General features: G+C 43.7%; 4 protein-coding genes across 8 annotated transcripts; 2 read left to right on the top strand and 2 right to left on the bottom strand.

The window, feature by feature from the left end:
• Positions 1-733: 733 nt before the first annotated feature.
• On the bottom strand, positions 734-6815 carry LOC120831057 (dynamin-1-like protein). Of its 2 annotated transcripts, XM_040196182.2 has the most exons (18): positions 6646-6814; positions 6014-6148; positions 5680-5821; positions 5367-5405; positions 5161-5207; positions 4989-5060; positions 4811-4897; positions 4481-4643; positions 3856-3976; positions 3381-3719; positions 2889-3009; positions 2614-2769; positions 2415-2504; positions 2221-2319; positions 1917-2033; positions 1722-1831; positions 1470-1629; positions 734-1324 (listed from the first exon to the last, which is right to left on the bottom strand). In XM_040196182.2, exons 2-18 carry the CDS (start codon positions 6113-6115, stop codon positions 1268-1270), a joined length of 2022 nt encoding a protein of 673 aa, XP_040052116.1. In that variant the 5' UTR covers positions 6116-6148; positions 6646-6814; the 3' UTR covers positions 734-1267. The 2 variants fall into 2 exon arrangements, with proteins under 2 accessions (XP_040052116.1, XP_040052117.1); XM_040196183.2 differs by lacking the exon at positions 5367-5405 and having other exon boundaries at positions 6646-6815.
• Positions 6816-7001: 186 nt separating this feature from the next.
• ubl4a (ubiquitin like 4A) lies at positions 7002-9823 on the bottom strand. Its single transcript, XM_040196192.2, has 4 exons — positions 9510-9823; positions 8600-8705; positions 8276-8505; positions 7002-7613 (listed from the first exon to the last, which is right to left on the bottom strand). The coding sequence occupies exons 1-4, from the start codon at positions 9555-9557 to the stop codon at positions 7506-7508; spliced, it is 492 nt and encodes a 163-aa protein (XP_040052126.2). The 5' UTR covers positions 9558-9823; the 3' UTR covers positions 7002-7505.
• A 502-nt stretch (positions 9824-10325) lies between these two features.
• On the top strand, positions 10326-15993 carry prkg1l (protein kinase cGMP-dependent 1, like). 3 transcript variants are annotated; one of them, XM_078086796.1, is made up of 12 exons: positions 10326-10516; positions 10973-11170; positions 11271-11397; positions 11690-11798; positions 12000-12063; positions 12346-12423; positions 12571-12665; positions 13393-13470; positions 13566-13662; positions 13779-13918; positions 15097-15157; positions 15788-15993. In XM_078086796.1, exons 3-12 carry the CDS (start codon positions 11382-11384, stop codon positions 15800-15802), a joined length of 753 nt encoding a protein of 250 aa, XP_077942922.1. In that variant the 5' UTR covers positions 10326-10516; positions 10973-11170; positions 11271-11381; the 3' UTR covers positions 15803-15993. The 3 variants fall into 3 exon arrangements, with proteins under 3 accessions (XP_077942922.1, XP_040052120.2, XP_077942923.1); XM_040196186.2 differs by lacking the exon at positions 15788-15993 and having other exon boundaries at positions 15097-15727; XM_078086797.1 differs by lacking the exons at positions 15097-15157; positions 15788-15993 and adding an exon at positions 14006-14149.
• Positions 15836-27568, top strand: acsl2 (acyl-CoA synthetase long chain family member 2). 2 transcript variants are annotated; one of them, XM_040196180.2, is made up of 21 exons: positions 15836-16382; positions 17752-17842; positions 21617-21852; positions 21921-22035; positions 22188-22252; positions 22347-22448; positions 22982-23081; positions 23509-23687; positions 23811-23843; positions 24052-24103; positions 24257-24330; positions 24653-24730; positions 24811-24945; positions 25034-25168; positions 25608-25776; positions 25854-25942; positions 26023-26139; positions 26221-26364; positions 26453-26554; positions 26640-26711; positions 26813-27568. In XM_040196180.2, the coding sequence occupies exons 3-21, from the start codon at positions 21619-21621 to the stop codon at positions 26951-26953; spliced, it is 2136 nt and encodes a 711-aa protein (XP_040052114.2). In that variant the 5' UTR covers positions 15836-16382; positions 17752-17842; positions 21617-21618; the 3' UTR covers positions 26954-27568. The 2 variants fall into 2 exon arrangements, with proteins under 2 accessions (XP_040052114.2, XP_040052115.2); XM_040196181.2 differs by lacking the exon at positions 17752-17842 and having other exon boundaries at positions 16142-16382.
• The last annotated feature ends 31 nt before the right edge of the window (positions 27569-27599 follow it).

Below are 27599 nucleotides of genomic sequence, written 5' to 3'. Positions count from 1 at the left end.
ACACGGAACACACACATGCAATCGAACGAGGCTTTCAGAAAGACAGACGGACATTGTGTTCTCTCCCTGATCACACAGAAGAAAGACTTGTTACGGGATTGTTAAAAAGCTTATCTTTAGGTTAAGTATTTGTTTTGGCTATGAAAGGAGATTTACATGAACGGATACAGAAATTAACAAAAACCTAAACTGGGAGAAACAGAAATGTATGAACATCAATCAATACTACACGATTAATTCATGATCGGCACAGAAGCAAACTGCTCTGCATGCAGGAGGAATCTGCATAATCTCAATAATCTTTTACTTGGATACTGTCCTTCCTACTGGACAGGGACAATAACAGGGATCCATCTTAAGAAGAGAACCCAGTGAACAAATGGCTTGAGGAAATAGATGGAATAGAGGAAACATCTGGCTCTTGAATCAACTGATGAGGTATTACATCATCTTCTGACTATTATTAAATATTCAATTTTTGTTTTTTCTAGATACTACAGAATATATACACTCTAGATACTATAGCTTCCCAACTCATCTCCTTCAAACCTGCAAACGTTGAAATGTTTTTCTCTATTGACTACACACAAAAGCCATTACAACAGAATAAATGAGTCGATATGAAAATCTAGTCTCTGGAATTTAAACCTGATATCGATATGCAGAAAAGAGCTGTAAAAAAATCTGTATTTATCCAGTAATTTCTGTAAATAACCACAGTCTATCTTCAGTGTTGTATTGGGGTCAACATTAATTAAGTGGATTTAATTTCTCTGGTGAGATGAATAAAGGGGATTAAAGTTAGAAAACATGTAATCTAGCACAGTTGCAGCATCTGCAAAAAGCATTTTTTTTTGGTGGAATTGTACAGTGAAAACACATTTTGATCGAAAGAAAACACCATCGGGTACAACGGAATCCATTGACAATCCTAAATTTACAGCAGTCTTACGATCCAACAAAACCTACTGTCACAAATTATACAAAAAGATTGTAGCTTTGCGTTTGACATTTCAACTGTAAAGTAACACTTTCGGCCTGAGTATTTAATCACTTTGCTTGACTACACAACGTTCATCGTGAGAGCAACAGCTCGAGTGTACTGGTCAGGACCGCTGAGGGAAAAAGGTGTGGATGTGCTGTGCTCATTGGTCCATGACAAAATGTGCTCACACACACACACACACACACACACACACACACACACTGTGTAAACTCATACTCTAGAAACCTGTCCTATGACAAGCGAATTACTCTTTTCTTCTGGCTACCACAGATGTGTCTCCCGGATCTCACAGATGATGTTATTGGCCTTTTGGAGTGCCTGAGAAAGAAAAAGAGAGCAAAGGTCTGTGAGATCACTGCTTCCAAAATAGTAGATACAAGAGAAATGGAAAGGACTTTCTGTTTTTCATGCCCAGGATATATTCAGAGAACAAAAAAAAGAAAAAAACATCCGCCGGTTTCACCTCAAGCATTTGAGCCACCTCGGTGCGCTGCTGTGCCGTGTCCTCGGACTCAACGAGCAGCTCCTGCAGCAGGGTCTGTTTGTAGAGCTGACCCACCAGCTCACTCTGCAGATGCTCCTTCACAAAGTTGACCAGGAAGTGCATCACCGTCTTTGGCACACTGCGGACATACAGCCCAGAGAGGCGACGTTAGGATATTAATAAAAACAACTGAGGTCAAAAGAAGATCCTGCCGACTTGCTCCAGACAAACCTGTCTTGGATGCTTTTGCGGACAATGAGGAAGTAGCACTTGATGAGGCGCTGGATGATCTCGCAGTCCCTCTGCTCCTTCGCACTAAGCTTGCGTGATGCAGGCACCGCCTGGCAGAGCGAGAGAGAGAGAGACACAAAGTAAAATGTGTTATGTGTCAAGTGTGACGTTCTATAGGCCGATCCCACCACCCACCGTGTCGAGCAGGTTGACGGACTGGCCTTTGCTGGGACTGCCAAAGGCTGCAGCCGGGACTCTCTCTTCCACAACCTTCTCGTTCTTCCAGCGCTTTCCTCCATCGAGGGCCTCCGCCTGTCAGCGAGGAATCAGAGTCAGTCCTGGGCGGGGGTAGGGGGAGGGGGGGTCATGGCTATTTTGGCTGAGTCCATCACTTCACTACAAGCTTGACAGGCAGTGTTACTGTTTGGAGGTAAGACTGCTCCTGTTTAGCCTAAAGAGAATAAATAATAAATGAGAGTACTTGCTGTAAGGCACAGACCTGCTGACTGTTGACAGATGCAGAGACCTGCGCCGCATCTGTGAAGTCTGGGTGTTTGGTGTTGATGTAAGCAAGCTCTATCGAGACTAAATGGTGCACCTAACAGGGAAAAAAACAGAATAAATGTCAGGCAGTAAAGAAATACTTGGCTGTTGGTAATTAGTATGAACGATTTTAGCTAAGCCGTGGATTACCATTTCATTGGTTATTGGCAAGCGCTTTCGCAGTAATCCAGTCACAACTTCCACAATGGAATCGTGCAGTTTGGGGAATCGCAGGAGCTCCTGGCAAAGACGGACACATTTCTCAACACGGTGCCGTCATAATTAGTGCTTCTCGGTTTCAGCAAGTAGATCAAATTAAAAAAAAATGCGGCAGTGTCTTTTGGCTCACCTGCGTGCTGTAGGAGGAGCAATGCTGGATGATCCTCTGCAGCTCTTCGTGAACCAGCTCTACACAACGCATGCTGGGCTCCTCCAGTCGCTTAATTTGCCGCTTCACCAACAACTCGAAGGACACCTCGGGCACAAAGAGTGCGGGACGCGGACCCTGCAGGAAAAAAAAAAATCCCAGACACACGCCGGCTCGATAATTCACCTGCTATTCCTCCGAACGAGAGAACTTGACTAGAATTTGGAAGCAAAGAAGAGAAGTCAGGAGAAGCTCACAGTAGCATTGCGGATGGCGGTGAGGATATCAAGCTCAGTCAATCCTCCCAGGGGGTCAATGGACTGCAAAGTACGCCCAAAGGTCTCATGGAATATGTAACAGATCCGAGCACCCCCGCAGCTGGAGAAGAGATGAAAGATGCGTTCAGCTGTGACACCAACACGGTGCTGTGTGTCAACAATGTTGATCGCACCACAATTAAATGCAGTGAACTAAAAAGGTCAATATTTTCACTCTACATATTTACATAAATAAATCACCTCAGAGCAACACATCTGCAGAGATGAGGCAGCAAACAGATGCTGATGCCAATTAAAATGAGATTTTTTTACCATTAGCGCACCAAAAGAAAATAACCTTTATGATCTTTCATTTCATGTCAGATGTGGCGTGCCACACAACGGGTGAACTCAGAAGACCTTAAAAAGAAAACAAAGCAAATCACAGAAACGGGAAACATTATTAAATAAGCGTGTAGCGATTTGACCCACAGCTCTGAGGTCTGGATATATCTGGCCGTCCCCTCGATGGTGTTGCAGTAATCGCTGGCGAACTTGGTGACAATCTGCAGCAGGGTGGCGCTGTGGTCTTCTACCGGCTGGCCGTAGCCATTGAGTCGCGCCTGGTACTGTGCACTCAGCATGGTCACACGCGTCTTGAGCTCCGGCAGGCAATCCCGGATGTGATGCATGAGCAGCCTGCTGAGAGTTTTAGCCAGATAGCGCGAGCCGGAGCGCGAGGCGAGCGAGGGGTAGTGGCGCTGAAGGTACGCCTGCTCGTCCCTCATCGAGTCCTCGAGGCTCTTCTGGGTATTGATGTCATGCTGGCTCCTATGAGGGTAACCAATTGGGGAGGGAGCGGAAAGTAGACTGATTTTCAGGGTAATAGGAACATTGCTGTATTGTGAAGCTTAAAACATCACATAACTAAACTGAAGGAAAAAATAAACAATTTATCAGTGCAAACCTGTTAACCACCCCGATAATGCCCAGTCTGACTGGAATGACACGGCCCAAAAGGACCTCCAGAGCATCAGTGCCTGCATCCATCAGGTCCAGCTTACTGATCACCAGCAGTGTTCGCCGACCTGACACACACACACACACACAAAATGATATTTGTGTGGGCAGTGAACAGTCTTTGAAATGTAGTTTTTCATAACATTGAGTGATCCGAGAGAAAGGTATTCAGTCGGATTTCTTGGAAGAAAAAAAAAACATTCAACGGGTCTCCAATGGGATATAATCAAGGCCAGCAGGGGCACATTTGGGCCGGCTACACACATCCTAACTAGCACACACTCAGTGTACAAATGGAATTTAAAAGCCATGTTACAAGACAATTACCTTTAAGCACATGAGCCTATTATTGAGAGTGCACCATAAAAACATGCATTCCTTTTCTAAGCAACCTGTTAGAAGGCTTTCAACACAAAAGGCTGACAGATCCAATAGCTTGAAGTTATTTGAGCATAATATATACTTCCTTCACATTTGATAATTCAAACACTTCTACGTGAGGCATGTTACGATATAAGCAAAATCAAAATGAAATCCGAGGAGAGGAGGCGTCCGTTTACAAAATGTCCTACCATCTGTATCGACCTCACGAGCCAATTTGAGAGCATCTGAGGTGGCCAAGTCAGAGTTGGCAGGGGACACTGCGAGGATGAGGCAGTTTGGATTGGAGATGAAAGACAAGATCATCTCTTGTACCTGTGCCTCAATGTCCTCTGGCTGGTCCCCAACCGGAACCTGAGGCGAGAACAACAAGGATCAGCCAGCATTAGCATGGCAGAGCACACAAGCCTTTCTGCTGTGAATCCGTGACGATGGCACTTATGATGATAATTAGAATATTGAGCCATTATGTTTGCAAACGTGAAACAAAATCAACATCCTTGCGAAGTGGCTGAGTTTACCTTAGTGATTCCAGGTAAATCAACCAGGGTGAGATTAAGGACTTTGGGAGAGAAAATCTTCAAGTATATTGGCTCAGGACTGATACCCTAGAAGATGTGGGGGAAAAAGAAGCAACATGTATTATTGCGTATAAAGATAAATGAAAGGCATCCATGACCTAACAAGGCTTTCTCTCACCTTGTTGTCCCCTGAATTGCGTTCGGTCTCTGCTTCTATTTCGTGACGGATTTCCTGAAAATCTGTAAAGATCTTTTAAAAAAGGTGTAAGAATGATGTATTAACTAAACCCAGCACATAAAACAGGACAACGGCATCAAGAACGTCATTTCAAATGTGCAGTTAAATCTACCTGGTTCTTGCAGTGCAGAAACGTTCCCCATTCCTCAGCTTTGACACCTGAACGAGTGAGTGCAAGACATTGACAGATGTTTTGAAATAAATTACGATTATTAATGGACCGATATCATGCTTAAAAGAAGGAGTTTAGAAGAAAGAAAATGTTTGAGAAAATTTACAAAAGAAATGAAATGGCTAAAGAAACAAATATACAGAGACCTGGGTAGCTGATTTGGGCATTTTGTTTTAGCCCATTTCCTGAAGAGTAGTTAGAAGAAGAGGAACAAAGAGCGCATATTAGTAGAGGGGTTCGGCAACAAGTTAAATAGTGAGTGAAAGTGCCATCCTACACATATTACTTCTAGCAGACCCAATGCATACACAGATTTTAGACAAACCATGACATATATATGTTCTAATATTTAGTCGATCGTAACTTGCACCAAAGCCACGTTGAAGGTTTTCAAGGAATATTAAATGAATTCCTTCAAATTTAAAATGCCAAGGAATAAATGGAGAAATCTGAAGGTACCATTTTCGTTTTTGAGTCTCTCCTGCAGAGGAGCGACATTAACAAGTTGCAACACGAGGGGTCGTCTTGTGACTATTCCTGATCCTCGGGGCAAGAAATCCCGTCCGACCAGGCTCTCCAGCACAGAGCTCTTTCCACTGCTCTGTTGTGGCACACAATGACAGCAATTCAGCCATTTCCAGCAGCACTGGAGCAGTCAGCCTAAGCCAGTGTTTACATCACACACAAAAACAATAAATATTCAAGCTATGATCAAAACAACAACAACTCAGAACAGGAGGACTTGATTATGTTTATAGTACAGCTTCTCGTTGAGGTTTCATCCCCGACCGACCTGCGATCCGACCACGACTATTTGCGGCAGCTGTACGACTTCTGCACCCACGGTGAGGAAGACCTCCTGCAGCCGGTTGATGGTGGGAATCAGAGTCTCCATCCTTCCAGAGGTCCAGAGGCAGCTGCTTAACTACTAAAAACAGAAACAAACACGAACAGACAGGGGATTGAAGCAGACCAGGTCTCATTGCATTATACTTAAAGCTAAATTTAACTGACCAGCTGGGAAAATGCTATTTCAAAAAGCCAGCTAAGATGATTCCTATGGGGAAAAAACGTCTTGTTTTGCCAAAGGGAGAACTGGTCCTGATGAGAGGGGTGTGACGTTGACGCCCCGCCATCAGTTCGACCACTAGTGACGAAACCTCTCGGATTAAATACTAAAAGGATTCCCAACAGAAAACTGACAACTAACCAATAACGGCACTGCCCGACCCGGCAAGAAGCGAATGCAGCACAACAGACCGAACGGCTCGTGTGTTGCCAGTTAATGTCAGCTAGCGTTAGCTCGAGGCTAATCGGTAGAGGCAGGAAGGGAAATGGTTGTGCTAGCTTTGTGCTAACACTAGCTTGACCAACGGAACAGCCGTGCAGTCTGTAGGCACAACCGATGCTGCGTGATGACCATACCGAGGTTCAAGAGAGTAGCAGTCCTTATCCGACGTTCTTATCCATCATAATTTGTGGGGGATAAAGGGAGTCAAATACATGTCATGACATCAGAATTGTTGTCAGAATTTGGCCGGGAAGACAGCGATCTTACTACATGGGCGGTAATTCAAACGCCCCTTCCTCAATCTGATTGGCCATTAAACAAACTAATAGCCATTACTGTTACGTGATTGGTTGGCAGGTATCAGATTCACGGTAATCCCGCCTTTAAAAAAAACCCTGAAAACTAGTCTTAAAGCGAGACACTCCGTTCAACGTTGTATTTTTTGACATTCATATAAAACATCAGCATTCAAACAAACACAACAAAGATGAACACTTTTCCCCCTGTGGTTTAATGTATATGTATATAAACATGATATTTACAAATCATTCAATGACCATCAGTTAGTTACAGAGTAAAAACATGTTACTTTGCCAAGGACGGTTTACAGAGCGCACCATCCCACACAGAAATTACAAACACAAACCCTCCGGTAGCTGCAGCTGTCCACTGGGAGTTGTAGCAGCCAGAGATCATGTGAAACAGCATAAATTAATTCCTTTGTTTGCAAATAGTATATGATCAGATCGTAGTATATCAAAGACAGTTGAAAATTCAAAGTTGCCCAGTTTAATCATCCGTCCTTTTGTCACGAATAAGAAAGCCCTATTGCTGACATAATCAACCGTCTCTGGCATCGGTCTTCACTCAGCCCATGATTAAGCACACAGCTCAATGCAAGAAAATGGATATTGTATTTTTCAATGTCTCAAACGCTAAACACCGTATGCACCGCAGAGAATTGAGTGCCTCTCAAAAGGACAATCAGCTACTCTTAATCCATGTAGGAGGTGTCCATGACTTCGCCGTCGGGATGAAGCAGACGTCCCGCCAAACGCTCAATGTCGTCTAGACTAAGTTGTCGAAGAGAACGTTCATAGTCCTTAAAGAAAAAACAAAAACAAAAACATTGAGAAGGGGCAAGTTTAAAATATTTTACAACCTATTTAAACCCTGTTGTGTGTACAGCCATATTGTTTTAGCTCTAATGAAGCATGAGATAGGATGGATACTTTAGTCGTGGGTAATACAGACCAACAGACTGGTGCATTTACTGAAGGCTCTGACTAATTTGGTAGATCAACGATATTTAGATGAAGATCCCCAAATCACTGCATCAATATATGACATCTATATTAGATGTCAGTTAAAACTCTAAAGTGTCAACACGAATGGATAGAAAATATTAAATTATAATCACTAACCCATCGAATTGATCACATTGATCCTTAAACATATGTTGGGCCAAGCGGCTTGAAATGGTGCAGCACTTTTTATTTCATCAAGTCTCAATTTAATTTATTAAAATTAGTAACCGCTTTGATTGTTAGAATCTAGAATTAAAACTTAACTACATTTTACACACATGAAATTTCAAGTCGGCATATAACCAATCCTATAGATTTATGGCAGTTGTAAAGCACCTGGGACTTTTGATTGAGTGGCTGGTTCGAAGTGCACTTTGTCATACGTAAAAGTACGTGTTCAAACCGCCAATCGCTCTTCTTTGAAACTACAATGCATTGTAGCGCTATTATTAAATACCTTAATAAGCTGTTCATGGACTTTTGCTGCATCTGCTGGACTAAAGTGTCTAGCAAGTATAGTGGACACAGTCTGCCACACTCTTCCTTGTGAGGTGGAAGAGGAAGAGGAGCTGCTGCAGCCGCTACTGGAAGCCGTCCCCGACCCTCCAGTCCTCTCCCCCACTGGACGGATGACCAGATTCAATTTAGCCTCTGGCCCAATGGAATAATCGCTCAGTCTGTGTTCATCTGAAGAAAAAAAAAAGAGAAAATGGATTAGTGAATCAAGTAATTACAATTATAGCATATAGATTATGAAACACTTGACTGTTGGCAAATGTACCTGCAAGCGCTTTCCCTTTATAAAGCAACCGCTGCTGGTTTGCTGGTATGTTAAGACGGTCGGACACAAGTTCCTTCACTGTGGAGACCTTTTCATCTTCGGTCACCTAGAAGATCAACAACACTAAAAGTAGTCACACTAAAATACCTCCTCAAATATGCATATAACCAACCATGAATGGGGCACATATACCTCGAGAAATAGACCCATCCGCATATATATTCCAAAGTAAATAAACAAAGACACTGGCCTGTAGCGGTGGCATCTATCACTTAAGCATTGCTGACTGTCAATAGGAGGCATGTTAGTGGCCAGGTACATTTGAACATCAGGAAAAGCAATGACGCAGTTTAAAGAGAAGCAGTACGTTTAGTCAAGTATTTTATTTACTTCCTCATTTGATATACAAGTCAGCAAATGCTTTACAGCAGTACATTTAAAAAGGGTATTGACAGATCGACATAAAAATACGGTACAGTTCATGCGCTCCTTTATTTCAGTACTAACGTTAGCTTAATTTAATCAATAACATATTTTGCAAAAGACTTTCATTTCCGACCAAAAAAACCACAACGATTTATAGAGCTCTCGCTAAACCACAGATAAGAATTGACCGTATGCAACTGTGTTATTCTCGAGGATGTGACGAGCGAAGAACCTACAGCAACATCGTCTCATAATTTGTGACTATGCAATACAGACCCGTCACGTTACACTGCATGGGGTTTTGGCAATGTGTAATCCGGAGCATGTTTGTAGTTGCTTCACTTAAAAGGAGCGTGAACCGGGACCATTGCACTGTCGGCACTTCGGCTAGCGTACTTCTGAAGGCTAACGTTAGCTGCGCAGTAAGCTAGCGGTGGGGAGGTTACACTTAGCACTTAGCTAGCTGGGCACTGCTTCAATTTACCTGAACACTGCATTCTTTTCCTTGAAGGGGTTTCACGGTAAGGATCATTTTCGACGATACCTAGAACAAAACACACGTCCAACAAATGAGCTAAGCAACTAAATATTTCCAGCTAACGTTACTTTGCTAGCTCAAGATAGCTACGGCGTTTCTTCGCTTATCAATGGCCCATCTTCTTCTGTGGTGGATGCGTGCTGCTGCTCCGCTCACGTGACATTACTGCCACCGACTGGTTGTTTGGCGGTTCCGCGTGGAGGATACTCCAACCGAAAAAGGCGAGAAAAATAATGTATTTACTATTCTTACCTCAGCTCGAGATCGTTATACCAGGATTAAACGTTAAAGGAAAAATGACGATGAAGGAAAGCAAAGATTGGGTTGGGTCTTATTGTACAAAGCCATGAGCCGGTTAATTTCCTTCCAAGTGGATATATTTACAAAATGTAATCAACCATTGTTACTTTTGGTGTACTTTTGCTTTTGCTGTGCTATATATATATATATATAATGATTATAATATACATTATTATATTCATTATATATATATATATATATATATATATATATATATATATATATATATATATATATATATATATATATATATATAACAGGATAGACAAATGTGATGCTTAAAAACACTGAGCACAATCAGTTCTCACGGCCAGCCTTAATATCTTTCACATTGGCAAAAATATCTGGAGAATAAAACGTCTCGCCACTCTCTCGTTGTCGGAGACCCATCCCCGGTTCTCTGAAATACCCCATAGACCATCTGACCCAATTGGGATCCAGTCCATGAATTTGTCATTACAGCCTCCCGAATGGTCCACTGTCTGGGTCATGATTGCCTGCTGTCTGCATGCGCCCAGCCCCGAGCGGGAGAGGAGCATCTTTTACTTTTGACGAGCGGAGAAAAGCTCTGCACCTTTTGAATAGTGTGTCTGCTGCTAAATAGGGACGAACACGCAAGAAAGACTTCCACACTGTCAGACAAGCTGCATTTGGTAAGTGCACCTTTGTTTGTGTGAAATGTAAAATACAGTTTGGCATTATATTTTGCTTCACAGATAATATATGTGTGTTTTAGTTCATTGGACAACACACAACACTGTTGTCCAATTTTAGTCATTGGCAGTAATTTAAATTCTGTAATTTATTCAAAAAGCATGAAGCTATAATGACCTTGTAGTCAGTTGTTTTGTCTCTTTTAGTTTACTTCAGAACCAATATTCAATACCTATTGAAAATGCTTGGCATTAAACATGTTTCATCAGATCAAATATTCCTATCTCTCTATCTATCCATTTACAAGCTTGAGAAGGTTATCCATCTCTCCTGTAAAAGCCGTTTAAACCTTATTGATTCCCCGTTTATATGAATGATAATACTGATCTAATTACAGGAATGAATGCAGATGGCTGTCAAGCTTTGAGTTGAGATGTTTTATTGTGTTTTGTCAGCTGGTGTAATGGGAACACTTCGGGACCTCCAATTTGCCTTGCAGTTAAAGATTGAGGAGCTCCGGCAGAGGGACACACTCATAGATGAGTTAGAGTCAGAGTTGGATACAAAGGATGAACTCATTCGGAGACTGCAGGAAGAACTGGATCGCCACAAAGCCACCGTCTCCCTCCCAGGATCCTCTGCAGCCAGCGCAGGTACAGAATATACAGGTTCTCATGAATGTTGCCTTTTATTAAAGCCGAAAGCAGGTAACCCAAGTCTTATTGTGTGTGTGTATTTGTTTTGTTTTTCCAGCAGCTTGCTCAGCCCAAAGTGAGGACTTGCATCCAGCCAATAGAAAAACTGTTATTTCTGAGCCCTTCACTCTGGACCCAGTGACTCTCACCATGGTTTCACACAAAAGCTATGAGAAGAGCAAAGAGTAAGAGCTTTGTTCTCTCTTTTACTTTCAAAACAATGCTCCATCCAAGCCGTTTAATAAGTTTCCCTTAAAGATGACACTAGTGGTCTATCGTGCCTTTGTTCTCTCATGTCTCAGAGTTTGATCCAATCGTCATTTAAAAAAAAAAGACCTGTTGAAGGACCAAAGGAGAAATCGGAGCCCCCGTAGCCTGTAACTGCAGGACTGTTTCAATAGACCTTCATGATTGTGTTTCCACCTGAGCTCCAGTGTCGCCATAAGAACAACCGTTCCTGTGTCTGTTGAACCGCAGCTCAAACGGACAGCAAGCTGGGAGTTATTGACCGCAGGAGTCAGTCCCAGACTATTCTCAGGGAGAGTGGTCTCAAGCGCCCTCCTCATTCAATGGAGCTGCTTACCAGGTGAACATTGGACCAATACACCTCATTTGTCACAGAGCGCGCCGGGAAGCTGCAGCACGATATCACCATGGTCATGTTGTTTATCAGTCGGCACCGTGCTGCATTTGGGCCTTTAACACCGACCAAAATATCACCATTCCTATGAAATGTTTCTTAGGAAAAAAATGAAAGCCATTTTAAAGCCTGTCATTGTGTCTGCAGCATCCCCTTCCTCCAGTCTCTGCCCGACCATGTCATCATGAAAGCGTCTGCTCTCATGAAGCAGGTACAGATTAGCTTTTTGTGTAGCCACCCCTCATTATTCAAACAGAATCCAGCTGGTTTTGTGTGCGCACCGCGTGTAAACATGATATTTATTGATATTCTTTTTTAAATATTTGATATTTTACAGACAGGTGCTGGGGTGGAATCATAATTAGTCGTGGATTTTTACTGGGCCTCAACTATTTATTTAATATATTGTTGTTCTTTTTTATTGCTGTTTTTTTTCTGCTTATTTAAAATAGTTCTTACACTTTGCTCGTCTGTCTTTAATCAAATTCCACAGACACGCTACACTGGAGGTGACGACATCCTTCGACAAGGAGCCACAGGAGACAAGTTTTACATCCTAAGCAAAGGCCAGGTAAAGTAGCATGAAACGATTCAGACTGTGGAGGACGAAATGTCAAGGCAGCTTTAGGAATTTTATTATAATGGTGGTAATAGACTTTGGTCCTTTGTGCGCTGCTCTCCAGCACTATTCACTGCCTCTCTCTTTTGTGCGTGCCAGGTGAAAGTGACAGAGAGGAAGCCAGGCCACGCACAGCAGATTGTTCTCTGTGAGCTCTCTGAGAGACAGCGGTTTGGAGAGGAAGCTCTTTCGGGGTAAGGAGAAAATAATGTACTTTCAGAGGACATTATGGAAATGGTACGAAAGCACATAATGGTGAAAATGGACTTTTATCTCATCCTGATATAATTTTCTTTTTGCATTATTATCATTTTTCTTGGATGTTGGATGTTCAGAGCGTGAATGGTATTGCTGATTGGGAAGTTAAATCACTATTTTGTGTTAACAACAACAAAACAATAGTGTTTTTTATGTTAAAAAAAAAAAATATATATATATACAGTATATACATATTTTTTTAAATAATAAATATATATATATATATATTTTTTTTTACCAACTTTATTGAATCAAAGTTTACAAATGCCTTCTGAATACAACTTACAGCCAGAGGGACCAATGGTTGTAATACAAAAACAAGTATGATACATTTTTCCAAATAATAAATAATTACCCGTTTTATCAATTAAGGGAGTGATCAGAAATTAATTATGAAGATTTACTCCACCGTAGTTATGGGCAAGAGTTTCTCCAAGCTCCTTACAAAAAGGGCAACGTACTTCAATGCCGTCTTATGTTTCTGAAAACAATGATTGGTTGGATCAAACCAGAAAAACATTCTAAAGGATATCTCCTAAGTAAGTCAAGAATAAGAAAAATAGCCAAACCTGTATTATCAATATCAGTTGCTACACTGTACTACAAGTTGGTCATGAACTGATGTGCTTCGCCAGAGAATGTTCATGTGCTTCTGTGTTTCAGGGCCTTCAGGGACGTCATTGATGGATTGGTATTTGACAGCAGTCGTGAGGTGCGGCATCGCCCCGAATCCAAAATCGAGTGAGGAGCAGAGGCTACAATACTACTTTCTATGATAATTACATGTAATGTGCACCTATAGAATAAAGGTTCAGCTGTCTTTTGCTTGTAAACAGGTCTGAAAGGGATGCTGATCTCTTCTCATCTCCCACCATAAGTGATTTCCAGATTATTTGCACTGTCGCCGTTGGGGAGTTTGGTCACGTAGACCTGGTGAGGGTCGATCTCATAGCAGCTCACACACATAAGGACACACAGCCGACCTGCAGCTTCCTCTCCCGGATTCCATGTTTCTATAATGTAATCTATTGATTTCCCTCCTCTGTCAGGTGCAAGTAAAGAGCAACATCAAGTGTCTTTATGCCACGAGGGTCCTTAAGAACAAGCTGATCCTCAGCAACATCCAACAACAGCACATCCTGAGAGAAGAGCGCACCCTAACGGAGGCTCATTGTCCATTCATAGCCAGGTGTCTGTTATTCAACAGTTATCGATTTAGGATTGTTTTGATTGCATTATGATCATTTACATACTTGTATTTTTGCATTGATTGCAGGCTGCATAAAGTCTTTAGAGAATTTTGACAGAGGAATGTCTTGGTGGGGATTTATATAGTCTAAAGTTAAGTAAGTGTTTATATTGATAAAATATTCATAGTCCTGTCGTTTTCATCACAATGCAATATGAAGACTGGACAAGATTTGATGTGTTACGTCTTCCTACTTTACATGTTTTGTTTGCTATGTGCTTAAAGCACTGCTTCTGCATACCGCTCTGCTTTAGGGGATATCTGGATGAATGCAGCACCAGACTGTACACAGCTTGTGTTGTTGAGGCCTTGACCTTTCTTCACTGTCAAGGTGTCATCTATGGAGATGTCAAGTCTGAAAATGTTGTTCTCAATGATGTTGTGGAAGATTATAACCTTGTTCGTTCAATGAAACATTTTGAAGAGTTACATACATTTTTCCCATTACACTGAGCACCATTATGCAAAACTGGCACTGCAATTGGCTGCAAACTTAAATTCTGATTTTCAGTATGAAATCACAGTACTATTGGTTTTACTTCAAGTTAACTCATAGGCACATTTCCACACCTGAAATCCTTTTGAACAAAGGCCATAGTGGATCAGCGGACTTCTGGTCACTTGGTGTTTTCATGTCTGAGTGGTTGCCCAGTTTTCTGCAGCACTTTTTGTTAAGCTCATTTTTCCAGCAGTATATTGAAGAATACAGGTTCTTGGTTACCTCTGCAGGCTCCTATTCATCGACAATGACCCAATAAAGATTTTCACTGCAACCATTCGTGGGATCGATCAGATCGACTTTCCCAAAAACCTCATTGAAAGTGCCCCCAGTCTATTCGAGAAACTGGGAAGGTGTTGTAAATGTTCCCTACTAGACACCATGAGTTATAATGTGAAAAGCTATTGACAGTCATTTTATAGTGCTCTTTCTGACAAATACTGAAAACGTCTTCCATTTCACCATTGTGTATGTTACAGGGCTTTTTTATTTTCCAAACAAACAATCTAAGCAACATCACAGGTGTGTTGAGGCGACCTGCGGTGTAACATCCCCTCTCAATCTGAGAAGTCATTCATGCATTTTTATTTGTGTGTTCTTGTTTGCTCTCCATTGCCAGGGACCAACCCCTCAGAGAAACTGGGTTAGAGAAATGGGGCCAAGGACATGCAGAAGCACAAGTAAGACGAGAGATTCAGTAGATTGGAGAAAATGACAGAGGCCACTGCTTGGAAACGTGGTTTTATAGGGTGTGATACTCCGTTTTGTACACGGACGGTCTGAAGGATTAAACTGGGATGAACTCTGTAAAGGCACATTAAACCCTCCAGTTATTCCCAAAGTAAGACACGTTCAGGTTGACTTATTGCCGTTGTTGCAGTGAGTAGATCTGTTTTATTATTTTTATATTGCCTTGGGGGTTAAGGGTTCTTTGGTCAGTCGTGCCTGGAGGGCTCAATGGAGCTGAGCACAAACTGGGAGGATTTCTGATGACTGAAAAAAGTCCATACTTCATCTTTTTCAGGTTCAGTCCTCATAAATGATTTATTTCCATCAAGAATTCATTGTATTTTTAGACAAAATCATTTTAACTATCAGTATCTGCAGATTGTGTTTGATGAATTAATGATGCTGCCTGTTGTGTTTAGCTCTGACATTTATGTACAACTAGTACATATTTTTAAATATATAAGTTCAGTGATGCCACTGCTGTTGAATGGAGGCCTAATAAACAAACAGGCCGTAACAAACTGCTTTTGCTTTATTTTAAATCTGCAATCTAACTGTGAGTTTCTCTTTTCGTGTGCAAGTCTGTTATTATTTGATCTCCCCAAGATGCCTGAATGCAATTAAGAAGTGACGTCAGAGCCGGCGGAGACGTGTCAAAGCTACAGAAAACTAAAACAGATGAATACCAGAAGCTGCAGGATTTGAACTTCAAAATAAAGTATTTTCAGTCAGAAGTGATTGATTGTATGGCTGACATATCAAATAAAACATTGTGAAGAAAGGAAAACAATATCTATAATAAGATGTATTACAATTTATAGTTTATTTTGTTGGATGATTTTGTATTTTATGTAAAATTATCTTTTAGCACTCACATTAACATGTGTTTGCCTTCGTCATTGTATCACGTAGATCAGAATATTCGGCCAATTGGTACTGCCATAACAAAAACGACACAACTAGTCTCTTTCCATGTCACCTGTCCGCTTTACGTATTACACTTTGAGGTCGCGCATATTAATTCGATCGTCACAGGCTTTGGATTTGAAGGTCCGGGACCGGAAACACGAGCACAATGCTGCCGGCGTGACGCGCAGCAGCATCGCGATGGAGCTGCCGCTCAAGCAACTTTGCAGCTTAATCTAAGGAGCAGTCGGAGGCCTCCGTTTTAGCGAGGTAAGTTTCATTTGGCCTTTCGTGGTTTAGCCTTTCATCTCGTTTCACATATAGAAACGTTGCTGAAACAACTTTGCCGTTGCAACAACAAAAAAAAGTTTTCCTGCAGCCCGCTGCGGGTGCAAACCAGCGAGCTGAGAGTTTGTTGGAGTCACCGGAGCACTGCGCAATGATTAACCTGCTAACTAACTGTTGCATGAAGTTTGAAAGAAACGAGCCTTTTTTAAAACGATCCGTTTAGGAGATGCTGTTTTAAACCTGTCATTGCATTCGATCCCGCGTTTGATGATCCTCTATGTGACTCTTTAGATTTGTTGCATTGCGCCTTTACTCAGCTGGAGCTTTACTTCTCTCGTGGTGCAGACACGTTCAGTTTGTTTGCTATTTTTAGTGTGCGTCTGATTCTGTACTGGGGTGCGCTAACGTGTAACTGACCCGATCCAAGCTGAGCATGAATGTGGTTGGTGGAAAGTGTTGATTTTCTGACGTTCTTTCATAACATCTCACCTGTGATACAAGCCAATTCAATTTAGCCCAATATCACAATATTGTCCATCATAAGACGGTCTAACCTTAGTAGGGTTGGACACTTTCCACGGGAATATACAGGAATTAACGGGAATAAACTGGAAATTTGGGGTAATTTAAGTGTATTTACCTTGTCATAAGCAGACATGCATGCAAACATTTCTAATACAACTTTTACAATAGACGTTTTTGACTTTTTTAACATTTTGTGGAAAAAACAGGAGAGCAAGGTGGCGGTAAAATAACTAACACACACACACACACACACACACACACACTCAGGTCTTCCGTTTAGCTTTAGGCTTTCCTGTATCCATGGCGATTATGTCAGTAGCTACACTTGAATGAAGCTCCTCCCCCTTCCTTACCCGAAGTAGCTAGCATAGCATAGCATTGGCCATTGAAATGAATGGGAGTTGTAATCTGTCATTCTGTCCGGTGTGTTCGAAAATGCTGTCTTACTCCTTTGCTTCTCTTAAAGAAGAGAAAGAAGGACTGTTGAAAATCCGTAATTCTGTCTCTTCCACTCTTATAAGATACCACGAAATCATCTGCTTGATGGCCATTTTTTGTATTAAATGTACATCTTTCTGCGTTCTTTGCTTAGATATTTCAAAAGGAATAGACACGGTTCTATCCGATAACGCCATCATTGTAACCAGCAATTATGGTTGATGTAATTTGCAAAGACGTTCAAAAACAACAGAACGTTTTATGTTTATATGTATGTTTCTGGCAGACAATGTTCCCATCCAGCTGCATCCAGGGTACATTTAAGTTCCCTTGTTATATGCTTTTGACAAAACTTTGACACATTTTTTTTTGTTTTTCCAAATTCCAGAGCCAAAATTCCCGTGGAAACTTTCCGAAAATTTACCGGAAACTTTCCGCCCTTTTGGAACCCTAAACGTTAGACCTTATACTCCGATAAGGTAATACTCTTGCTTCTCACCGAGTATCTGTATTAACCTGAATGTCTACTTGTTCCTGAGAATGCAACACGTTCAAAGTTGCCCCTGATGGCCAGATGCCAGCTGGCTGCCATCCTGCCTCATGTGTTTGCTACAGTGTGGCAGCCGAGGTGGTGAACAAAAACACACTCGACAGTGAGCCACGATCCGTGCTGCCAGGAGAGCTAAATATGGAAGGTTACCGCTGCACAGTTACAGTTGTTACTTGACATTTCAGGCTGGGGAGGGAAGGGGGGGTTACAAGTCTAGCATTGTCTGTGAGAATCCTGTTTGGATTCAAGTGAATTCGACACCATGAGAGACACATGAGCGTCACGTGGGAAGGCGTTTTCTTCGTACAGGATGGACGGTTTCACCCCCCCCCCCCCCCCTCTTCTTCACGACCTTCCGCTTCCCCAAGAAAAACGTCATTGGGTCCTCTTCTCCAAGAAAAACGTCATTGGGTCCCCTTCCCCAAGAAAAACGTCATTGGGTCCCCTTCCCCAAGAAAAACGTCATTGGGTCCCCTTCCCCAAGAAAAACGTCATTGGGTCCCCTTCCCCAAGAAAAACGTCATTGGGTCCCCTTCCCCAAGAAAAACGTCATTGGGTCCTCTTCCCCAAGAAAAACGTCATTGGGTCCTCTTCTCCAAGAAAAACGTCATTGGGTCCCCTTCCCCAAGAAAAACGTCATTGGGTCCGCTTCCCCAAGAAAAACGTCATTGGGTCCCCTTCCCCAAGAAAAACGTCATTGGGGCCGTGCGTGTGTGTAAGTGTCCTTCACGCCCAGTTGTGAATCATAGCCGGAAAGCACCCAAGTATTTCTTTCTTTCTTCCTTTATTGGTCCCCCCCCCCTCTCCTCTTGATCAGAACCATTCGCCTCTCATAGCACATGGAAAGTGTGCAGTTCATTGCTGCTGCTAGTTAGAAAAAGATGTGGTCTCTCTCCCCTATTAAAACCTCCCCCCCTCCTCACGTCACCTCCTGTAGTTTTTGGGGTCGGCGTTACTCTGAGCAACACAGAAGCGCCGCAGGCCGCTGAGCAGAGCCTTGGCTCCCTCCTCTTCTAATTTATGGACTTTTTCTATGCAGGACATTTGCTTTTAGGAGATTTAATTTTGGCTGTGTAAAACGGCTCCGTATGTTTAATTCAACATGACTGTAACTAAACCACTCTATAACATCAATAAGGTCAGTCCTTTTCTGTGTGTTCATGATAAAAGCACGCATACAAAAGCAGCCCTCACACATGTTCTGCTTACTTCGATACTTGCTGCCAAAGATAAATAAATGAAGATTATTTGTTTTAAGTCCTTGGACCAGCTCCCCTTTTAATACTGTGCAGGTTTCATCCTGCGGTGACAAACGGCCATTCCTGACCAACCGTCATCTACTTCTTAAAAAACACAAAGCTTTTGATGAGTCCATCATAAACAAACCGTTTGATCCCTAAAAGTGACGATTAAAGTGGTCATTGGTCACAAGCCAGATTCTTCTCAAAACCAGCTTTTGGTTTCAGTCTTTGCACGTTCTGCATTCTACCAGGCAGCATGTGCTGCGGCTCAGAATATCCTTCTGCTCTGCCGCTGCCTATCAGCTGGACTAAATGTGCACAGACATGCAGAGCCCCCCCCTCGGCTTTCTGTTATCTGCCCGTCGTCATCCTCTGAAACTGCAGCATGTTTGCCCCAAAGCAGAATGTCAATTTGCTTCCATTTTTCTTTTCTTGTGTCAAACATAATTTGCATTTAAAAAACCCCTCTTTTGATCCACTATTATTGTGTGCTCCTCTATGTAATCATTGTAGGAACACCGTCAAAACATTCAGTTTTTCTCCCCCAACAAGCACCGGCTGTGGAGGTGCATTTGTATTCCTTAGTATATTTTCACTTGTGTGTCTGTGCCGTTTCTTTTGTCTCGTGTCGTCCAGAGAGTAAAAGCTGGGAGCACAATGGTCCCTGTCTGGACCCTAACAATGGCCCCAATGAATGGGAGAGCGAGGGAGGCGGGAATGATAGAGAGAGAGGTTACAGGAAGCTCTCTTCACACTGGATCGTCATTTTTTTTGTGTGTGTCTGTTTCAGAAAGCCCTTTCTGTTTCTCATTCACCTATTGACGGGACTCTAGCGGCTCGCCAGCTGCTGTGTTTCTCCAGCAGATGTGAAGTGGCGTGCAAGCGGTTTTAATTCAGATGAATTGATGCTGAAAGTAAATGATGGACCCTTTTTAAAGGGTGAAGGTGGCATCACTTTACCCGTGCCGGGAATGGAAACAGTGTGAGAGCAGACTGGCTGAAGATGAGGGAGGGGTTTATCACTCTTTATGCCCTCCCTTATTGGGCCTGGGGGAGAAAGTGGGTGAGAGGTCGAGGGGTGTTCGGAAAGGGGGGGTGGGAAAACAGAGATTTATTTGCCCGGAGCAGGATGAAGTGGTTTGTTGGAGGAGGGGGGGGGGGGGGGGGGGGTGGGCTGTTTTACAGTTTGTGTTGGGACAACACTCTCCTTTTTATTCACTTTTGATATGAACAAAAAGATTCTCATGCCCCCCCCAACCAGCCCCTCATTACCGCGCGCACCCCCATTCTCTCTTGCTTCTCCCTGATTAATGAACGAGTGGCACAACGTGACCGGGAGTGACCGGGAGTGACCTTTGTCCTGCTGTGTCCCCCCCCACTCCTCCGTACACGTGACCACACGTGACCACCACATGTCATCTTCACGCTTCTGGGGCATTCTATGTTTAAGCGAGATGGTAATGAAAGGACGGGGTAATGAGAGGAGGTTCAAAGGGAAAATGCAACCATCTCACACATGGAATGTGTTTGTCTTTGGGAGAACTGTGGTGCAAAATGGGGGATGAAATATTTCGGGGCTCCAAAGAGCTGGATCAAAGGGGGGGGGGGGCACTCGAGTAGGAGACCCAGCGGTGAGAAGAAGACCGGAAGGGTAAACTAATAGAATTAGAGTTGCATCGTGGGTAATGTAGGCACCAGTACAGGTTTTGACTCTGGTTCCTTCCATCAGTCTAACTATATTATATTATTATAGTCTTGTTTATTTTTCAGGACTGGTCGAATGACAGTTGATTATTGTTATTTCTTTCACATACAGTTGTGAGGTTTATTTGATTTTCAGAAAATGCCGAGGTGATAATATATCAAATTCCTTACTTGCATTCCACATATTTAAAATACATTAAACTTCTTGTTATGAAATAAATCTACTTGAAATTCTATAATTTACTGATAAAAGTAGCGCTGAAATGATTGGTCCATCAATTTGCATGTTATTGACAAAAAACACATTTTACATTTTTTTAAGTCATTTATCATCTTTGAACTGGCTCCAGCTTCTCACATTTGAGGATTCGCTCCTATTTCTTATTTTTTGCCGGGCAAGGAATTTAAAGACGTTAACTAAACAATTGGGCCTTGGGCATAAAGTGCCAAACACCTGCCAAAGTCATCAAAATGACACACGGACAGTTGCAGCTGGTAACAAACATTCTTGAGAAACATTATAAAAAAGTAGAAGGGGGGAAAAAAGAATGTTTAAAAGTAACTTTGAATTTTATTGACCGGATTTATTCCTCTGCTGGAGATGCTGCTGTATTTTGGTGACGCAGCAAAGTGAAACATTTGAGGTCATCTGATTCCATCCAGTCTCACTCAGAATCCTGTCTGTCTCCTCTCCCCTCCTCTCCCCTCCTCTCCCCTCCTCTCCTCTCCTCTCCTCTCCTCTCCTCTCCTCTCCGCAGTAATGCATTTCCAGGAGTGGTTAAGGTCACTACGCTCCGGCGCCGGACTCAAAGGTCCTGAATCCGAAAACCTCTGGAGTCTCTTGCCGTCTCTGCCCCTGTCCTCCCTGTCTCTGTCCCCCTCCTCTCTGCTGGGGCTGGGAGCACTGGCCTCCCTCACCGCGTACTGGCTGGTGACCCGACCTCGACCCATGCGTCCTCCCTGTGATCTGCAGGCCCAGTCTGTGGCCGTGAATGTGAGTGGCTCGCGTCGTGTGTGTAAATGGCAAAGGCCAGCTGTTTTGACCGGAGCGTTTTGTTGTAGGGAGATTCCAGCTGCAGGAGATCGGCTCTCCTCAAAGATGACTCGCTGATGGAGTATTACTACGAAGACACCAGGACCGTCTTCGACATGTTCCAGAGAGGACTGAGGATTGCAGGTGGTGCCAAGGGGATGTCAATAGGTTTTTTTTGCTTTAGGGATATTTTAGAGATGGGGGATATTATTTGTCTGCTCAAGTATTTTTACCCTCTGTTTAGATTTTGTAATGGTATCACGTTTGAACCGAGGCGACTGTCTTGTGTCCCCCAGGAGACGGCCCGTGTCTGGGCTTCAGAAAGCCGGGGCAGCCCTACCAGTGGATCTCCTACGCCGAGGTTGGACACGTGTTTTAGTGTTTGAATACTGGAGTACAGTCACTGCTCCTTCGTAGTGTGATATGCAGCTGATCGAGGGTCTGCTACTCTCCAGGTGTTTGAGCAGGCGCAGCTGCTGGGCTCCGGCCTGCTGGCCAAAGGCTGCCAGCCGAACTCGCAGCAATTTGTTGGGATATTTGCACAAAACAGACCAGAGGTATGACCAGAGTGTGATGTTTGTTAAGTGTCAGTTTAGTTTCAGTGTGTATTTCACCTGGATGCGTCTTCTCCACAGAGGATTGTTCCCAATTTATAGCAGGAATATTTTTACTCTGTAAAAATAAATTTAAAACAATAATTATCCGTACTGAAATTGTGTTTTCCTAAATTCATATTGGGAGCAGAGCGCCGGTGGTGAATTTGTGTCTCCAGGGCAGCTAATATTGGAGCAGGTTTACTCCCAATCTCATTTTGTATTATATCCATCAAGCTCGCCTCACTTTAGACGAGAAGGGAAAGATCATTTTCTGCTCCATCAGAGCCTTCAACCTCACACCACTCTACTTGTAGAGGGCTGTTTTTTCTACTTTAAATGTAGTTTTTGGTTCAAAAACAGTGTGATCTACATAACCACACATCAATCCCTGTAAAGATACATATTTTATGTATATGAACTGAAGTACTCGCTCACCGCAGTGGTTGAAGGCTGGAAATGAGTCTCGGTGCTTTGTCTCCCTCTGCTGCTCACAGTGGATCATCTCGGAGCTGGCCTGCTACACCTACTCCATGGCGGTGGTGCCTCTGTACGACACCCTGGGGCTGGAGGCCATGGTGCACATACTGAACCTGGGTGAGCAGCTTATACAGCATTGTTAATGGGGCCATTTCCCCCGCTATCGATTTAATATCAAGCCAAACAATGGTGGTCCATATCATGACATGTAGGAGATGATTAGGTAAACGTTAGGTAGGAATGAGCAGTGGAGTAAGTAGTAAAGTACCAGTTCTGCAGAAAAATGTGGTTTAGAATGATAAAATGATTAATGGCATAACTGGGCCTTTTGTGTGATACTCTACTAATAGTTAAAACATTATTGTATTTTCTATGATGTTTTCAATGTAACGTTTGTTTCTGCAAAGTCATGTGTAATGGAAAAACGACTACTGCAGCATCTTTTTAAAACAACCAAAGCGGATTAGATAGTTATTGATCGATGTCTGCAGTGGACACGCTGTGCTGCTTAGTGAGTAACTATTCACGTTGGGGCCGTTGCTAGCGGAGATCTCTCTGGTGATCTGCGACCGGGAGGAGAAGGCCGCAGCTTTGCTGGAGAACAAGGAGCGAGGCGTGACCCCAAAGCTCTCCTGCCTGGTTCTCTTCAACCGTTTCAGCGACACGTTTGTTCAGAGGGCGAAGAACTGCGAGGTGGAGGTTTTGAAACTAGACCAGCTCATGGTGAGCAGAGAGAGAGTGGGGAAGGGGGGGCGGGACAAATACCTCTAATGGAGACTCATTTAACTTAGTCCTCAATGGTGATGTGTCGACTGATATTAGAACTCCTCTTTGTCCACATCTTAGGATCTGGGAAGGCAGAAGCTCAAAGATCCAGTGGTGAGTTTATCATCTTGCAGCTGCTGCATAACTGCATCCAACTGGTTTGAGTAAATGGCGAATCCCCCTCTAAATACTGGGATTACAGTTTTCCCATCGCTCCTGTCCAATAAGATATCATTAGCACTCACTTTTAACCAGCACTTCCAATTAGAAGTGGGGGAAGCCTGTGTTCATTTTCTCATATTTCTTTTGCTGCTCGCCGTAGCCGCCCCAGCCTCAGGATCTGGCCGTGGTTTGCTTCACCAGTGGAACCACAGGTAACGTGCTCATTCTTCTCCGTGTGATTATCCTTCACTCGCATCATTCCAGAAGTGCCCTTCGGTGCCCACTAACAATCTTTCTTTATGGCACAGCTGTAGTTTCCTTTTGCCGCGCGGGGCACTGCAATAATGCCTTGTTTATTTATCCAGGGAAGCCCAAGGGAGCCATGATCACCCACGGCAACATCGCCTCCAACACTTCCTCTGTCATTAAGATCCTGGAGGTCTGTCTACACTTCCACCTCCTTGTCTAATTGAGAACAGCCTCACAGCTAACATCACTTCCCACCCGCTTGTCTCCATACCTGCAAACTGTCCCTCTCCCCGCTGGGTCTAATGGTATGATTAATTGCCTATTTGATGGCCCCTGACGATGCGAGGTACTGTGACTAATTACCCGGTGTAGAGATTGTGCTATCTAACTGCTTTTAGAAGAAGATGCAGCATGTTTGATTGCCTGCGGAGCTTTGCCGTATGCCGGCTTCCTGAACGTAATCTCTCCCCTGTGCTTTTCTAACTTTCTTTTTTTCGTTGTTTTTCTCTCAGGGTTCATTTGTAATCCAACAAGACGATGTCTCCATCTCTTACCTGCCGCTTGCGCACATGTTCGAGAGGATGATTCAGGTAGCTGATGCTCTTTCAAGACTTTTTTTCCCCTTTCTTTGTAGTGTGTTAACTCTAAGCTAAGTCTATTCCTGTCACAGGTGACCATGTTCTGCCACGGGGCCAGAGTAGGGTTCTACCAAGGTGACATTTCTCTTCTAATGGATGACATTAAAACTCTCAAGCCCACCTTCTTTCCCGTTGTTCCCCGTTTACTCAATCGAATCTATGACAAGGTAAGTCGACCTCTTGTCACCGTTAACCCGGCACCCGTTCGGCGACGTTTTAACCCTGGTTTCCGCTTTGTGCCGATTTCGACGAAAGATCCTGAGTTCGGCGACCTCTCCGCTGCGACGGGCGTTGCTTCACTTCGCCGTGAGGAGAAAGCAGGCCGAGCTCAGCAGTGGCGTCGTCCGCAACGACAGTCTGTGGGACAAACTGGTGTTCAACAGGATTCAGGTCCGTTTACTGGGAGCTCCACGCTGTATCCACCTGGATCTTGTTTTGCCACGTGCTCTGTCGGGGTAACGTGTGTCTGGAGTAAACCTACGGGCCTCTTTGGGAATCCGCCCGATGGGTTTTCCCCCCGTTTCGTTAATCCAGGACTGCTTATCTGCCACTGTTTGTATCGGTACATGTAGACCAGCAGTCAGGCAAATATATTTACAAGAGGCCCACAACTATTCCAGTATCCAATGCCAAATTCACACACGGCATATTGGTCCTGTGGGAGGGTATTGGAGAAGAATGCGCACACACACACACACAGATTTTGGCTTATTCTGGTCAAATACAGATGGGAAGATCCAGTGTAGGTTGAAAACAGAATTTTGTTTGTACCCACAATATGTTTACGTTTGACCCGTTTTCCATAAATACCCCACCGCTTGTGTTTCAGGCTAGTTTAGGAGGTAATCTGCGGTTTGCCCTGACTGCTTCAGCACCCATCTCCCCCACTGTGCTGTCCTTCCTCAGAGCCACTCTGGGCTGTCTGATCTTTGAGGGCTACGGCCAGACCGAGTGCACCGCAGGCTGCACCTTCTCCATGCCGGGAGACTGGAGCGCGGGTGAGACGCCGTCCCATCCGCTCGTGCTTCGGTGCTGGTTGCTCTTGTCCTCCATGTGGGTGTGTCTCTCTTGTCAGGTCATGTCGGTGCTCCTTTGCCCTGTGCCAGGGTGAAGCTGGTGGACATCCCCGACATGAACTACTACGCCAAGAACGGCGATGGAGAGGTGAGGCGACCTGTGACGCACGCCGCCGCATCACGCGGCGCAGAGATGGACTGACGCTCATCCCGGCTTTGTCCTGTTAGATCTGCATCAGCGGGCCCAGTGTGTTCAGAGGTTACCTGAAGGACCCGGAAAAGACGGCCGAAGCCTTGGACAGCGACGGCTGGCTGCACAGCGGCGACGTGGGCCAGTGGCTTCCAGTAAGATTGCACACAGCAATTAGCTTGACGCTGTCAGCTGTCGTCTTTTAGACTGAAGTGTCCCCGCGTGTCTTCTGCCAGAACGGGACGCTTCGCATCATTGACAGGAAGAAGCACATCTTCAAGCTGTCCCAGGGCGAGTACATCGCCCCAGAGAAGATCGAAAACGTCTACACGCGGTGTGTTCCTGTGCTGCAGGTGTTTGTGCACGGAGACAGTTTACAGGTACAATTTGATGGACTTTATCGGTTTTTAAAAACATTTTTTCTGTGCTTCAGGTTTTTCATTTTTCTCTTGTATTTCGTGTCACCAGTCTTATCTCATAGGCATAGTCGTACCTGATCCTGAGGTGTTTGTGGATTGGGCTAAAGGCCGAGGATTTGTGGGATCCTATGAAGAGCTCTGCCAGAACCCTGTAGGTCATCTAAAGCAAACTTTCTTAACCATTTTACCTTTTTGAAATCATCCCAGACAAAACTGAGTTATTGATCTTTCAATAGGATTTGAAGAATGCAGTATTGGAGGACATGAACGCGGTGGGGAAGAAAGCGGGGCTAAAGTCCTTTGAACAAGTGAGGAGTCTCTGCTGACATTGGGCTCGATGAAAATCTGCAACCAACCAACTTTACAAGACTCACCGTTGTTGTGCTTTTGTCCTCCACCTTTCTCTCAGGTGAAGGACCTTCATTTGCATCCAGAGACGTTCAGCATCGCCAACGGCCTTCTCACCCCGACGCTCAAAAGCAGACGCGCTGACATCCGCAGAACCTTTCAGATACAAATATCAAGCATGTACAGCAAGACGGCCTTTTGAGGGAGGCCACACACTAAGGTCACTGGTGTCCAATGAGGGATAACAAAAAATAAGGGACAGGGACACAGGACAAGACACTGCCTTATTTAAAAATATACAACGATCATTTGGAATCAGTCTTTCATTCAAATCCACCTGCTGCATACATCTCTACTGTGTTAACTTCACATGAAAAATAACAGATTGGGACCAAACCACTTTGTTTTAAATTCCAATTTCCCTGTTGTCTAGGTCACTCACAGTTGTAACTGACTGGGAGATTTTACTGATACATAAATATTGTATAGTTGTAGAGATACAAATAAACCTGCACAGACCTTAAGTTAGACATCCAATTCACACAGTCCTGATCTTTTTAAGAACTTAACTTTAGGGTTGTCGGGCCCTTGTATCACCTTGACGTAAGCTTTTCATGAACACTCTTGATCGAGCGCGTCTACTGGGTATTCCTCCTGCCAGTTCTGCAAGATTTCATAAACAAGTGAACATGTAATCATCACATGAAAACTAAATGACTTGAAAGGTTGAACTGTACATATTGCATAGGACATTCGCTAACAGGACACTACTGACTAGTTCCAGTAAAGAAGCTGAACACAAATAAAGATTAGTAACAGATTTCTTTTGTGGTTTCAATTCTCGGCAA

This window comes from Gasterosteus aculeatus, chromosome 13 (genome assembly GCF_964276395.1).
Source record: "Gasterosteus aculeatus chromosome 13, fGasAcu3.hap1.1, whole genome shotgun sequence".
Lineage (NCBI taxonomy): Eukaryota > Metazoa > Chordata > Actinopteri > Perciformes > Gasterosteidae > Gasterosteus > Gasterosteus aculeatus.
The sequence above is the reverse complement of the archived record's forward strand: the minus strand, read 5'-3'. Positions and strand labels throughout refer to the sequence as shown.

Bases quoted from the DNA above. Each gene is read 5' to 3' on its own strand.
- LOC120831057 (XM_040196182.2), bottom strand. From the start codon at position 6,115: ATGGAGACTCTGATTCCCACCATCAACCGGCTGCAGGAGGTCTTCCTC. The intron at 5,061-5,160 runs GTAGATTTAACT...CTTTTTTAAAAG, and splicing joins TTCTGCACTGCAAGAACCAG to ATCTTTACAGATTTTCAGGA. The intron at 3,010-3,380 runs GTGGGTCAAATC...TCTCTTCTCCAG, and splicing joins TATATCCAGACCTCAGAGCT to CTGCGGGGGTGCTCGGATCT.
- ubl4a (XM_040196192.2), bottom strand. From the start codon at position 9,557: ATGATCCTTACCGTGAAACCCCTTCAAGGAAAAGAATGCAGTGTTCAG. The intron at 8,706-9,509 runs GTAAATTGAAGC...TTGATCTTCTAG, and splicing joins GAAAAGAATGCAGTGTTCAG to GTGACCGAAGATGAAAAGGT. The intron at 8,506-8,599 runs GTACATTTGCCA...TTTTTTCTTCAG, and splicing joins TAAAGGGAAAGCGCTTGCAG to ATGAACACAGACTGAGCGAT.
- prkg1l (XM_040196186.2), top strand. The intron at 11,799-11,999 runs GTGAACATTGGA...TTGTGTCTGCAG, and splicing joins TCAATGGAGCTGCTTACCAG to CATCCCCTTCCTCCAGTCTC. The intron at 12,666-13,392 runs GTAAGGAGAAAA...TCTGTGTTTCAG, and splicing joins GGAGAGGAAGCTCTTTCGGG to GGCCTTCAGGGACGTCATTG.
- acsl2 (XM_040196180.2), top strand. From the start codon at position 21,619: ATGCATTTCCAGGAGTGGTTAAGGTCACTACGCTCCGGCGCCGGACTC. The intron at 23,082-23,508 runs GTGAGCAGCTTA...GGCCGTTGCTAG, and splicing joins GGTGCACATACTGAACCTGG to CGGAGATCTCTCTGGTGATC. The intron at 25,169-25,607 runs GTCCGTTTACTG...CTTGTGTTTCAG, and splicing joins TGGTGTTCAACAGGATTCAG to GCTAGTTTAGGAGGTAATCT.